This window comes from Neophocaena asiaeorientalis, unplaced genomic scaffold (assembly GCF_003031525.2).
Source record: "Neophocaena asiaeorientalis asiaeorientalis breed wild unplaced genomic scaffold, Neophocaena_asiaeorientalis_V1.1 scaffold182, whole genome shotgun sequence".
NCBI lineage: Eukaryota > Metazoa > Chordata > Mammalia > Artiodactyla > Phocoenidae > Neophocaena > Neophocaena asiaeorientalis.
The window spans coordinates 6,774,226-6,789,078 of NW_020174648.1; the positions used below are offsets into that span (position 1 = coordinate 6,774,226).

Genomic DNA, 14,853 nt, shown 5'->3' on the forward strand with positions numbered 1-14,853 from the left:
CTCCACGGCATGTGGGATCCTCCCGGACCGGGGCACGAACCCGCGTCCCCTGCATCGGCAGGCGGACTCTCAACCACTGCGCCACCAGGGAAGCCCTTATTATTTTTTTAAATTAATTAATTTATATTTTGGCTGAGTTGGGTCTTCATTGCTGCACACGGGCTTTCTCTAGTTGCGGCGTGTGGGCTTCCCATTGCGGTGGCTTCTCTTGTTGCAGAACACGGGCTCTAGGCACACGGGCTTCAGTAGTTGCAGCATGCGGGCTCAGTAGTTGTGGCACACAGGCTTAGCTGCTCCGCGGCATGTGAGATCTTCCCAGACCAGGAATCGAACCCATGTCCCCTGCATTGGCACATGGATTCTTAACCACTGCACCACTAGGGAAGTCTCCTTATACTACTATTTTAAAGCATACATTTTAGGCTAAGTAGAATAAACTGGAAATTCTAGACAAGAGATCTGAATGGGATTTGTCTTTTGATGTTGAACTCAAGGAGCTCATCTGTGATCTTCACCGTGAGTGAACATTATCAATAAAATCTCTAGATACAATTAATAAAACAAAACCCAAAGAACCTAAAGCTTCTTACCCATTTATGAATCTTCAATGGGTTTTCATCTTAGGCCCCACCTTAAACACCCTTGGTACTCCCTAGGATTTTGCTTTTGGCATCTTCCTTTTCTGTTCTACCCTCATTCACACCTACAACTTCAAGAATCTTCTGCATACTGATGACTCACAATTGTTTTTTTTTTCTAGCCCAAACTATTCTTCTGCCCCAGATCCACAGTCCAATTACATGCTGGCTATCTCTACCTGGCTGTTTCCTAGACATAATAATCTTGAAGAATACAAAAGAGAACTATTCTTGGCTTAGTAAAACCTGTTCCTCTTCCTGTATTTTTTTTTTTTTTTTTTTTTTGTGGTACGTGGGCCTCTCACTGTTGTGGCCTCTCCCGTTGCGGAACACAGGCTCCGGAAGGGCAGGCTCAGCGGCCATGGCCTACGGGCCCAGCCGCTCCGCAGCATGTGGGATCCTCCATGACTGGGGCATGAACCCGCGTCCCCTGCATCGGCAGGCGGACCCTCAATCACTGCACCACCAGGGAAGCCCCTCTTCCTGTATTTTTGATCTCATTATGGCAGCCCCTAGTTTCCCAAGCTAAGATCTTTGGAGTCATTTATATCGTTACCTTTTCCTCACTCTATATTCACCAAATCCTTTTGATTTTACTATTAAACTCTTAATTCCATCCTCTTCTCTCAATCCCCACTGCCACTGATCTACTTCAGGGCCTCATCAGCTTTCATCTAAACTACTACAACTCCTTTAAATTAGTATTTTTTGCCATTATTTTTTCCCTCTTTCTGGTCTACATCCTATCTTCTTACATATCAGCCCAAAAACCAAATCTGATTTGTATAACAACATCCATTGCCTCTTAAATACCTAAAGGGTAAAGTTGAACTCTTTCCCATGGTTATAACCTCATTTTCCATGATTTTCCCCCCTTGTTTCCCCTTCTTCCTCCCTCATATACTCTGCACTCCAGATATACTTACCATTCTATACATGTTATACACTTCCAGGTCTTGGTGTCTTTTTGTGTTTTCGTTTTTGTTTTTGGCACAGCTGTTCCTTCTGTTTATGGTGTCTTTATTATCTCCCTTCTTTAATTCTTATCCTTTAAAGTACATTCTTTAAAGCAAATTCTTATCCTTTCTAAAAGATCCAGCTCAAATATCACCACCTCTGTGAAGGTGAGCTTTCCTCATCTCCACAGAGCACAGGTTTACATCTCTACTAAAATGCTGTTCATGGGACTTCCCTGGTGGCACAGTGGTTAAGAATCCGCCTGCCAATGCAGAGGACACGGTTTCGATCTCCTGGTCTGGGAAGATCCCACATTGCTGCGGAGCAACTAAGCCCGTGTGCCACACTAGTGAGCCTGTGCTCTAGAGCCCGCAAGCCACAACTACTGAGCCCGTGCACCACAACTACTGAAGCCCACTTGCCTACAGCCTGTGCTCCGCAACAAGAGAAGCCACCGCAATGAGAAGCCCGTGCACCACAATGAAGAGTAGCCCCCGCTTGCTGCAACTAGAGAAAGCCCATGTGCAGCAATAAAGACCCAACGCAGCCAAAAAAAATAAAGTCCTGTTCATGTCGTATTATGGTACCTGTTTACATGTCTTTCCATCACTTCATCTGTATACCTACAGTATACAGGCATAGAACAAGTACTATATAAATGTTTGGTGAGTGAATAAACCAATTCCTAATAAAATCAGGCTCAGTTTCCTATTTGTATATTTAAGAAAAGATGGAAGAATTACATTGCAAAACGTTTCAGTATCTCTAAATTAAATCAATGATTTAAAAATAGTATCTTGGGAGACGGGCACACTGTTGGTGAGACTTCAGACTGGTATAATCTCTAAGGAGAGGAATATGTTAATATTAACCAAAATCTTGAAATGCATATACTCTTTGGGCAATTTTACATCTAAGAATTTATCCTATACTTACACAACTGGGCAAAAACTACATACAAGGATATTCACTGCAGAATTGGTTGTAACAGCAAACCGTTTGAAATAAACGTCTCTCAAAGGGACTGGTTAACTATGGTACTTACAGATAATAAAATACTATGTAACTATTAAAAAGAATAAGGTGGGTCTATGTATTTGTCATATCTACAAGATAATGTGTGAAGTGAAAAAAGAAAGATACAGAAGACTGCGCATGATGTGTGAACATTAGTGTTTTTTAAAAAGGGGAGATATTCTATATATGCTTGTATATGCATTACAATACTGAAAAATGCATAAGAAACTGCTTTCAAGTGGTTCCTCTGGAGAGGAAAATTGGGAGCTAGGGTCAGCATTGGGAGACTTACTTTTCATTGAATATCTTATCTTATAAATTTTGTAGCATTTACCCATAATAGGTAGTTAAATAAATGAATGCAATGAAGCTTTACTAATAAAATGCCAATCAGTTTCATAAAGCTTTATGATTAAGCATCGGAATACCCTAACAGCAATTTTCAATCTTTTCTTGTTCATAGTTTTTCCCCCCTCATGGGAAAAGTCTGTAGATACGGTTCAGCTGTTCAGTCATTCAAACAATTATTCAGTGATCATTAGGTGCCAGGGATACAAAGATACAGAAGACATATGACACTCAAAGAGCTCACACTCAAAAAAAAAAAAAAAAGAGCTCACACTCTAGTAGTGAGAACAAACATGTATTCAAATAATCTCAATATAAACAGTTATTTCTCATTCAAAGCTTCTCCAATAGCTGGTAAGTATAAACCCAACATTACTTTCCAGAGACTGCTTTCTGGGTTGCAGCAGCAAGAATGACAGCCCAATAAGGAAAGGGTGTGACCAAGACTTAACATAGGTAGCAGGTAAAAGTAAAACCAGAGAGCAGCGGTAGGCCAGGCTCTGGCCAAGTGATGGTGATGAAAAAAGAACTGTAACTTAACAATTAATGGCATCAGAATTCTCCAATATGTTTAAACAACTGGCAATATTATATAAAAAAAGCAAGAAAAAAAAGGGTAGGTATGAGTGATTAAGCAAATATTTTATACAGAAATTACTGATAAACCAAAAACATTCTCATGCTGTGCCTTCTCTTTTTGAAAAATAATAAGCTTATATTAAACAATTACATAAGATATGACATTTATGGCAGCTGAGGATGAGAAGCAATCAGTGGTTCTTGCAATCATGTTAGAAGTTGAAGTGATGAAGCATTTAATATATGTGTTGTTAATTTCTTCATGTACTTTCAGTCAAATATTATTCCTACTTTAGAGTCAGACACAAATAAGATAATGGTATTTGTTATATCCATAACATCTTTTCATCTGGCGATCTCAAAGCACTTGCAAGCATTCATTAATTCCCAATATCCTGGTCAGATATATTACAGAAGTAAACTGGGGCACAAAGAAGGTGAACAGGTCAAGGGCAATCAAAAAAATCAATAACTGATTTGGAAAAAACATTTATATTCTGGTTCTTCCTCCTGGTTCTAAGTCATACCCCCATCACAAAATGCTTCTTCTCTTAAAAGGGTCTACCAGAGCTATTTATCTTTGATGTTAAACAAAAATGATTAAATACAGTTCAATAAATGTAAAATGAGTTTTACAAATGAAGAAATAGAAGTGGGCTGATTTTCGATAAGGATTTGAGTCCTATTTGTTGGAACAGATTGAGAAAAAGCATTACCAAATTTCTAAATTCTAGGGTTAGGAGAATTGTCTATGTTTTCCCACACACTGTTGTATTTTTCTATGGACTAAGTTATGTCCAATAACTTTTTTAGTCCTTGACCAAACTTCCCTGCAATGCAGCTATTTTAATTAATAGAACAAATGTATTAATGAACATCAATGAAATAACCAAAACCATAATTAGACATTCAGTACAGCGTATTATAAGCAATCATTAGTCTTATATGGCAACAGAACCCTCTACATTCTATGGTTGAAGACTATAATAAACCCATACAGTATCACAGTACACTTAGTGATTACCACAAAAAATTACCATGCAAAAAGGAAAACTGAAGTGTTAACTATATAAAACTCACAGCACTCTTTAGCAATTTAAGTTTTATATCTTACTCTATTTAAAAAGCTATTAATTCCTGATACTACTCTTGATTTATTTTAGAACAAGAATCATTAGTTACAAGCAGAATTTGGTAAGATTTGAAAACGTTTAAAATTTTTTTTAAATGAAGCCCTGGATTATTATGTGAATTGCATTTAGTGAAACCGAAGGTTTTCTTCCTAAATGCCTACCTGCGCATTGGCTTTCCTTCCATGCAACATGAAAAGTACCCTTCACCACACTCTAAAGCCGAACCTAAGACAATAGAAAAGCAGTACTTAAAAACTATTTCTGATCTTTCCGATAACAATCTCTATACAATAATTTCGTTCAGTGATAAAGAACTTTATATCCTATTATACGACAGGTCTTTTGCACATGCACAATTATAACCCTTACCTAGTACCTTTAAGATGACCATCTTTACTCTGAATGCTAAAAAGATTCTATGTGAATGTGAGGGTAAGTGCGCTAAATAGTCCCGACTGCCAGGTTGGTCTTGTCTCTCTTCAAAAAGTGCTTTGGAGACATTTAACTTTGACCTATCAAGTATATCTACAGAGTATTCACCAGATACCCATAGCAGTACTAACATGATAGATCGGATAGGGAACACGCTGGTTTAACAACGGATCTGAAAGCTGTTAAGTTGTCCCGAAGGGACAGGAATAGGAGCAGTCACTTGCCTTTAAGAACAAACAACTCCACTTTCGATAGCCCGGGCAGATAGAACAGGGTAGAGAAACTATGGCTCCAGACTAACATTCTCTTTACAAGCCCTTCCCTCAATTCCCGAAACAATGTCCACCACCCACTTGGCAAGATTTCGCTAGGTCCCGAGGGTTAAGTGGGACTCACGATATCCACTTCCTTCCCCGCAAATTCCAACCCCTGTCTAGGGAAGTTGTCCAGGGTGCGGAACCCCACGCCCTCAGGCAGAACGGCCCAGCGGCTCCCCTGGCTCCGGGGTAGGGCTGTCAGCCAGCTCGAGCGCAGTCTGGTGCCCCGCAAGGCCCAGCCCCAGTCCCCCAACAGTCCCTTCCTGGTGCCGACTGACAGGCGGCGGGAGACGCACGGCCCCTACCCAATGGGCAGCTCGGCAACTTGGGACCACAGATTTGCAAAGCGAGTCCTGGGTGCTGTCCACTGTCCCCTACTCTAAGGCTGCTAACCTACCGGCTCCGACACTTCCTTCTCTGCAGTAGGCTCCTCTGCCTCCTCCGCCCGCCGCCTCCTCTCTGGCCTCTTCTCTGCCTCGGGTAGCGCAAGGAGGATGCCGCTCCTCGAGCTTATTTCCCCCACACCCCCCGCCCCACTTCAGCAGCAGGAAGTAGTCCTGTTTCTAAATCGTTCCCTCTGGAACCCACATACCCTGCCAAGAGGTTCCGGCGCAGATAAGGAAGTAGATGCGCCCTTTGTTGGGGGCTTACGTCCCTTCAAAGACTGCCAGTCCTCGTTACCAGTTCCTTGTATCCCCACGGTGACCACTGTGCTAGTTCACCGCTGAACTGGCAATATTTAAATACTGAAGGCTTCTTTCTTCTCCCCATCAGAAGCCAATAGAAAGATGGGAGGAGTCACGGAAAGCCAGGAATTTTGATTTATTTGTAGCTGGTGCGTTTCCTGTTGGCACAATCTTTTCCCTTATTGTGGATTGAATGATTAACACATGCGTACATTCAGTCGACATATATCTATTAGGCCCCATATATCTATTATGCTCCAGATTTCCCAGTTTAGCTTTCAAGACACCAGGGTTTTACTCAGGATTTTAAGGCTATGTCAGCTTCCCTTTCACTTAGTATTCTACAAGAGACACTTCACCAAACACTTCTCTGAACTCACTTTAGTATTACTGAGGAAAAAAAAAATCTTTGTCAGTTTGTCCTTTGCCTGATTTTCCCATAGCACACAGCCACCTAATTTTCACTATATGTTTAGAAAACAAACAAGTGATAGGGTGGGGGATACAATTTCAGTAATATCAGTGAAAGACTGTTGCTGGTTTCCTGATAACTATTATAGGCTGAGCATGAACGTAACCAGATTTTCTTTAGCTGTTCTTCACATGGAATCTACACAGATTTTTGCAGTTGTGTCTGAAAGGGAAAGAATGCATTTTGTTAATTAGCTTGTAGTAGGAAATGCATGGTCTTTAGATCCAGACACCGATAGTTTCAAATCCTAGTCCTGTGATTCACCAGATTTGTGATCTTGGTCAAATTTCTTAATCTCTTAGGCATTAGTTTCTTTTGTATAAAAGGGAAATAATACTCTTTTTATACAATTGTTGAGAGAAGTCAATTATAATGAAGATCATGTGTGTCTGGCACTTAGTAGGCACTCAACAAATGTCAGTTTTCTCTCCTCTTTCTTTAAATGGACTCAACTGAGCACTTATTGCATGCCAAGTACCATGCTAGGCTTTGGAAATACAGTCGTGAACAAGATAGACACCATCCTGAAGCTCTAGTGATTATTTATGTGGTTATGATGGTTGACTTTCGAACAACTTTTTCATTATGAGTAATTGGTCTAAACCATCTCCATGCAAATTACCAATACCGACTAATGAGAAATCAGAGGAAATCTAATGGGGACTGTGGGGTAGGATTTCCTAGCATTTTTAGAAGAGATGCAGGAAGAAATAGCATCTTTTCCATTTGGCCATTGTTGTGCCTGGATGAGACACCTGGAAGACCACAACCGTTTTGCAACTATGAGGGAAGGCAGAGGAGAATGAAGCTAGACAATAAGGATGGTAGAACAGAGAGACTGAAAGAATTGGGGTTCTTGAATGTAGTTTTTAAACTACTCATTTTCCCTTGCCTGGACACTTCCCTATTGCTGGACTTGTAGTTATGTGAGATAATAAATTTCCAATAAGCGAGTTGGGGGTTTCTATTAATTGCAGCCAAAAGCATACTAGTTTGTGTAAAAGGATACAGACAAAATAAACAAGTAAACAAATAAGTAAAATAATTTCAGTCAGTGGCAAATGCTATCGAGGAAGGAGCTAAACAGGTGATGTTATGGAGAGTGACTATTTAGGGAAAGGAGAGGCTGCTTTAAGTAGCATGATCAGGTAAGTGCTCTCTGAAAAGGTGGGTTGAGATCTGAAAGGTGAGGGAGAAGCAATCCAGGTGGAAAGCTGGGAGAAGAGTGTTTCAAGCAGAGTGAATAGCAAAGGGAAATGACCTGAGACATAAATAAGCTCATCCTGTTCAAGGAACTTAAAAAAAGCCACTGTGACTAGAAATAATATTAGATATGAGGTAAGAAAGATAGGCGAGAACAAGATCATATATTGTCTTGTAGGATATTGTAAGAAGTTCAGATTTTATTTTAAATTCTATGGAGGTATTTGGAGATATTTCAGCTCAGTTTAGGTTTAACAGCTGATCCTAAATTCAAAACCTTGAAAATTAGAGGAGGAAAATGTGGAAGTTCCATATTAACTATAGGGACAGTCACATGTGAGAAAGAATACAGATCAATATTTCCAGAACTGTTCTTGCTATGGCTGATGGAAAATAAAGGCAGATTTTATTTGATTAAATTGGGGACTTTAAAAAAGAAAATTTTCCTTGGTAGAATTCAATCATACAATTAATTAATGGCTATAATCTAAAATAACTGCCGTCCATAGCTAATCATTAGTCCCAGAGTGTGTTAATGACTTATAAAGGAACCAAATGTAGGCACTAAGATAGCTCTCCGTTTTTGCTTTCTCATCTGGGAATTTAAGGTTGACTTCAGGTGCAAAATAATAAGACTACGCCAGAAAGCAGTGCGTTTTGAGTTGGGGACAGGAAATCCTAGGGAGTGTTAGGATATCAGGAGGGGTATGTGGTTGGTTTCATGTAGATTTAATTTAAATCTATGATTTAAAATCCATGAACTTGGATATCTTGTGTAAGCAACCCAAATTGTGCTTATATAAACTCATCTGTAAAATGGAAAACAATTTTACAATATTCATAGTGCTATAGGAACTATTAGATAATAATCACCACAAATTCTACAAAAATAGCCTTAAAAACAAAACACTAGGAGAGAGAGAGTATCCCCACTCTATAGATGAGGACGTTGAGGTACATATGTGTTAAATGACTGACTTAAGATTCTGCAGCTAGTTAGCATTAAACTAGTAAGTGATAAAGTATAGAGTTAAATAAAATCAATCTAATGCCACTCCCCCTCATCTTATAATTTAAAAATTTGTCATATGAATTGTAGGAAACTCTTCTGCACAAAATGAAAAGGCAACCTACTAAATGGGAGAAAATATTTGCAACACATATATCTGATAAGGGGTTAATATCCAAAATATATAGAGAACTCATACAACTTACTGGCAAAAAACAAACAAACAAAAATCAATCTAATTTAAAAATGGGCAGATGACCTGGATACACATTTTTCTAAAGAAGACATACAGATGGCCAATGGGCACATGAAAAGTTGCTCAGCGTCACTAATCATCAGGGAAATGCAAATCAAGACCATAATGAGATATAATCTCACATTTTTTAGAATGGCTATTCTCAAAAAGACAAGAAATAAGTGTTGGTGAAGATGTGGAGAAAAGGGAATTTTGTGTACTGTTGGGGGGAATGTAAACTAGTGCAACCACTATGGAAAAGAGTATGGAGGTTCCTAAAAAAATAAAAAAATAAAAAATAGAACTACCAATTCTACTTCTGAGTATCTATCTGAAGAAAATGAAAACACTAACTCAAAAAGATATACATACCCCCAAGTTAATTGGACCATTATTTACAATAGCCAAAATATGGAAACAACCTAAGTGTCCATCAATGGATGAATGGATAAAGAAAATGTTATATATATAATGGAATATTATTCAGCCATAAAAAATAATGAAATTTTATCCATTTGTGACAACATGGATGGACCTTGAGGGTATTATGCTAAGTGAAATAAGTCAGACAGAGAAAAATACCATATGATTTCATTTATACAAGCAAACAAAAAATAAGCTCATAGATACAGAGAACAGACTGATGGTTGCGAAGGCAGGAGGTGTGTGAAATGGGTGAAGTAGGTCAAAAGGTACAAGCTTCCATTATAAAATAAGTATGTCATGGGGATGTAATGTACAACATGGTGACTGTAGTTTATAATGCTATATTGCATATTTGAAAGTTGCTAAGAGTAGATCTTAAAAGTTCACATCTCAAGAAAAAATATTTTGTAACTATGTATAGTGATAAATGTTAATTAGACTTACTATGGCGATCATTTTGTAATAAATACAAATATCAAATAGTTATTCTGTAGACCTGAAACGAATATAATGTTATATGTCAATTATACCTCAATTTTAAAAACCCCACAAAAATAACTTTTAGAAATTAAGGAGAGAAAACTTTAAATGAAATGGTATTGCTTTTGTCTTTAAAAAAAAGATATATATATATATATGAATTGTAGGCAGATTGTTACTGTTTAAATGGCAGATATGTTAATGTTTGAACCTCCTTTAAATGACTTGCTTTAATCATGCTCTTTGAAAACTATAATCATATTCCATCCTTGCTTAAAATATAATATAGACTCTCAGTTATCCACAGGATAAAATTTAGACTCATGATTAAATTAAAGCCTATCAAAATCTATAAGACTAGTCAGCACCTAATTCAGAGGTTCTAAATCTGAGTGCTGTGTATGCCTTCAGTATACTGTGAACCCTCTGCATTTATTTTTTTTTCTTTTTTAAAAAATTTTAATGGAGTATAGTTCTTTACAATGTTGTGTTAGTTTCTACTGTACAGCAAAATGAATCAGCTATACGTATACATATATCCCCTCTTTTTTGGATTTTCTTCCCATTTAGGTCACCAGAGAGAACTGAGTAGAGTGAAGGCATGTGATGTGATTGCCTCCAGAGTCACATTGTTTTCATTAAGGAGAAAGTGACCTAACTTAGTTTAGAATTTCAAATCTGTTCCCTGCCTCCTACTAACCCTCCAGTCATATGATGAATAAGTCATTAGCTAAGGAAAAACAAAGTTATTTCACAAAATGGGTTTATTTTGTAGTAGAGGAGCAATCTAACATTTAAGCAACACTAACCACTTACAAATGGGTACCATTTAAACTAATTATTAATGGCTTATAAGGTAACCAGAAACTAAGGTCCATAAAAATGGAGGCAGACTTTAGAGCTATTCCCAGATGTGAAGAAATAGAAGATTTAAAAAAAGTAGAACTCTAAGCATGCTGTGAGCATATTTCTGAGGAAAAACATAGTAAATCCCCTTAGATGAGTTTTAGTCAGATACCAGTTTCTCAAGACTGCAGATAAAGAGTAAGAGTGAGAAATTGAGTAAGAGTGAGAAATTCTTTGCCAAGGACAGCTACAAATCTGAGTTTTTCATGACCTCATGATACATCTGATTATAGCCCTGGGTTAGAGCCCCGAGGATTTGTATAATCCTGAGTAGCTGATCGTAATCTGAGACATTAAATTTAGAGAATTTACTTACTTGGATATGTCAGATTCCCTCAAGGCTCAAGGAGGAGCCACCCATGCAGACTTTTCTATACATAAAAGTGAAGGAGAATCCCTAAAAGAACTGGGTTAATTCTGTTTGCTTGTCTGTTTTTCATAATGCACTGTGGGCCATCCTGTTAGTCAGAGTAAAGCAGGTATGGAATCATAACCCTACCAACATAGGATGTGTGAGAAATTTTCTCCTATACATTGCAGTTTGACGGAGCTCATTTAAATGCAAATCTTAAGGCAAAGGCCTCATGCACAATTCAGATCTCCATGTTGAATAGAGAATTCACATGAGAATCTGTACATATTTATATGTATTTAAATATGTGTGTGTGTGTGTATATATACAGGCACACACATATATATACATGAAAAATAAAACATACCATTGTAAAAACTATGAAAAAACTTCATCAATAAAGAAAAAAATCACAATAATCACTGAAGAATCTACTTAGGAAATACACCTAATAAGTGTTTAGAGTGTGCTCAAACTTCTGCCAGGTGGAACCCTTTCAATGCTATCAAAAATATATATATTTTAAACACCAGAATATACATGCCCCAAATAATACCTAATGAAGGTCATGTCTTATCCTGGTCCAAGAAGAAAGTTAATGATGATGTGCTGTCTCGACTTATGAAGAATAAATGTCATGATATATGTGAAGTACTTAGGAAGTACCTGGAACATCATAGATGTTCAACAAATGCAATTACCTAGATTTTTTTTTCTTTTCTTTTTTTTTTTTTTTTGCAATACGCGGGCCTCTCACTGTTGTAGCCTCTCCCGTTGCGGAGCACAGGCTCCGGATGCGCAGGCTCAGCGGCCATGGCTCACGGGCCCAGCCGCTCCGCGGCATGTGGGATCTTCCCGAACCGGGGCATGAACCCGTGTCCCCTGAATCGGCAGGTGGACTCTCAACCACTGTACCACCAGGGAAGCCCCAATTACCTAGATTTTTAAATGAAAAATTTAAGGGAAAGCTCAGTGACTCACAGAAGAGGATGAAATGACTATGAAATAATTAAGATATAAAAATGTTTCTTAAAAAAAGAAAGATGGAGTAACAGGGACTGAATTTCCCCTCCCACTAAGAACAACTAAAAACTGGAGAAAATATATGAAATAATAGTTTCAGGCAGCACAGAATATGAACACTGAGAGTGGACACAAGCAAAGCGAAGCTTATGATTGTCCCAGATTCTTTCTTGGAGATTTGGCCACAGATCAGGAAAGGAGAATCCAGGCAGAGCCTGACAATCTCCTTCAATTGATGAGACAAATTTAGGAGTCTGGGCAGACCAAGGCAACCCAAGTTTCCAGGGCAGAGTACTAAAGAGGAAAGAGCTACATGGAGAGTTCCAGACAGCTTCAGAGTATTTATCTTGAATCTTTGTTTTCCCAACTTTATTGAGATGTAATTGACATATAACATTATGTAAGTTTTAAGGTGGGACCCCCTTGAATCTTTTTTTTTTAAGATTTTTTTGATGTGGACCATTTTAAAGTCTTTATTGAATTTGTTACAATATTGCTTCTGTTTTATGTTTCGATTTTTTTAGCCACGAGGCATGTGGGATCTTAGCTCCTGACCAGGGATTGAACCCACACCCCCTGCATTGGAAGGTGAAGTCTTAACCACTGGGCCACCAGGGATGTTCCCCCTCTTGAATCTTAATCTGAGTACCGATCAATATATACAAGTGAAGACACTACCTGAGGCCTGGGAAAACACTAGGATTAGAAGGGACAATCTGTGGAATGTACATAGGGGTGGGATTATTCTCACCAGTCAGAGTGAAAAATCCCATAATTCACAGGACATAGGGTAAAATACTTAGAAGAGTGTAGCCTCAGTAGTGGGACAAAATTATCCCTAGATTAAAGATTGCTCTGATATTGTGTAACAAAACTTGAGCATAAGTCTTGAGAGAACAAATTGTTTTCAAATAGTTTAACTGCATTCCAGAACAGAGTTTAGGAATATTTATAAAAATACCAAAATAAACAACACTGAACAAAGTAAAAGTCACAATATTTGGTATCAAATAAAAAATTACAAGGCATTCAAAGAAGCAGGAAAATATGACTGACTCATAATGAAGAGAAAAGTTAGTCAGTGGAAACAGACACAGAAATGGCACAAGTGATAAAATTAGTAGACAAAGATAATAAGAGTTATTAAAACTATATTCCATACTTTCAAGGAGTTGGAGGAAAGATTGAACATATTAAGAATATTCACAGAAGATATTAGAGAAAGACTCCAGCTTCTAGATATGGAAGCAAAAACGTGTGAGATGAAAGATTCACTGGATCAGAATAAAAACAAATTAGACAATGCAGGAACAAAGATTAGTAAACTTGAAGACATAGCAATAGAAACTATCAAAAATGTAACAGAGAAAGAGACTGAACAAAATGAACAAAGCATCATTGAGCTGGGGAACAACTTCAAGTGGCCTAATATATGTGTAATTGGAGTTCCTGAAGAAGAGACAGGGGTGGGATAGCATAAAAAATATTTTAAGAGATATTGGTTGAGAAGTTTCAAAATTTCATGAAAACTGTAATTCCACAGATGAAGGAAGCACAAGACATGTGAAGCAAACTACATCAATGAATACCTTAATCAAATCAATTAAAACCAGCAATAAAGAGGAAATCTTAAAAGTAGAAAAAAGACACATTATATGCAAAGGAACAAAAAAGAATGACAATAGACTTTTTAATAGAAAACAGTGCAAATCAGAAGACTGGTGCAGTATCTTTAAAGCATTGAAAGAAAAAACCTGTCAACATAGAATTCTGTACCCAGCAAAAATGTCTTTCAAGAAACAAAGGCAAAATCAAGATTTTTTTTGACACATAAAAAAGCTGAAAGAACTCATCACTAGCAGATTAGCAGTACAAGAAATGTTAAAGGAAATCTTTCATGCAGAAGGAAAATGATATGCAGTAGAAATCTGGACCTACATAAAGGAACAAAAACTACCAGAAATGGTAAATATGTGGGTAAATGTGAAAGAATATTTTCTTATATTTAATCTCTTTAAAAGATTAATGACTGTTTATAGCAAAAATAATAACAATGTATAGTTTGGTTTATAATATATGTAGAAGTGAAATTAATGACAACCATAACATAAAGGCGAGGAGGGGGGAAATGGAAGTATATCGTTGTAAGGCTCTTATATATTTACATACATGAAAGCCTTATAATTTATTTCACAGTAGACTTTAATAGTTAAAGATGTATACTATAAACCCTAAAGCATCCACAAAATACTCCAACAAAACAAAGAGTTACAGCTAATAAACCCACAAAGGAGATAAAATGGAATAATAAAATATATCAAATTTATCTAAAAGAAGGTTAAAAAAAGGAAAAAGGGAATGAAGAGTGAATGGCACAATTACAAAACAAATAGCAAGATGGTGAACTTAAAAGCGTACCATATCAGTAATTTCACAGTAAATATAAATTGACTAAACACTCCAATTAAAAGGTAGAGATGATCAGATTGGATAAGAAAAAGCAAGACCACTATATATTGTCTGTAAGAAATTCACTTTAAATTAAAATGTATAAAGCATATTATAATAAACATGTTATATCCACTGCTTAGTTTAAGAAATAAAATGTCACAAATACAACTGAAGCCCCTTATATAAGCT

General features: G+C 37.3%; 1 protein-coding gene across 1 annotated transcript in view; it reads right to left on the reverse strand.

Moving 5' to 3' along the window:
* The window catches only part of KLHL20 (kelch like family member 20), a 75,248-nt gene extending 69,280 nt beyond the window's left edge, over positions 1-5,968 (reverse strand). Inside the window, exons 1-2 of the mRNA XM_024758824.1 lie at positions 5,819-5,968; positions 4,834-4,897 (exon numbers count right to left, since the gene is read on the reverse strand). Of these exons, the coding sequence (XP_024614592.1) occupies positions 4,834-4,856 (23 nt within the window). The 5' untranslated portion in view covers positions 4,857-4,897; positions 5,819-5,968. The remainder of the gene's footprint in view (positions 1-4,833; positions 4,898-5,818) is intronic.
* Positions 5,969-14,853: the final 8,885 nt, after the last annotated feature.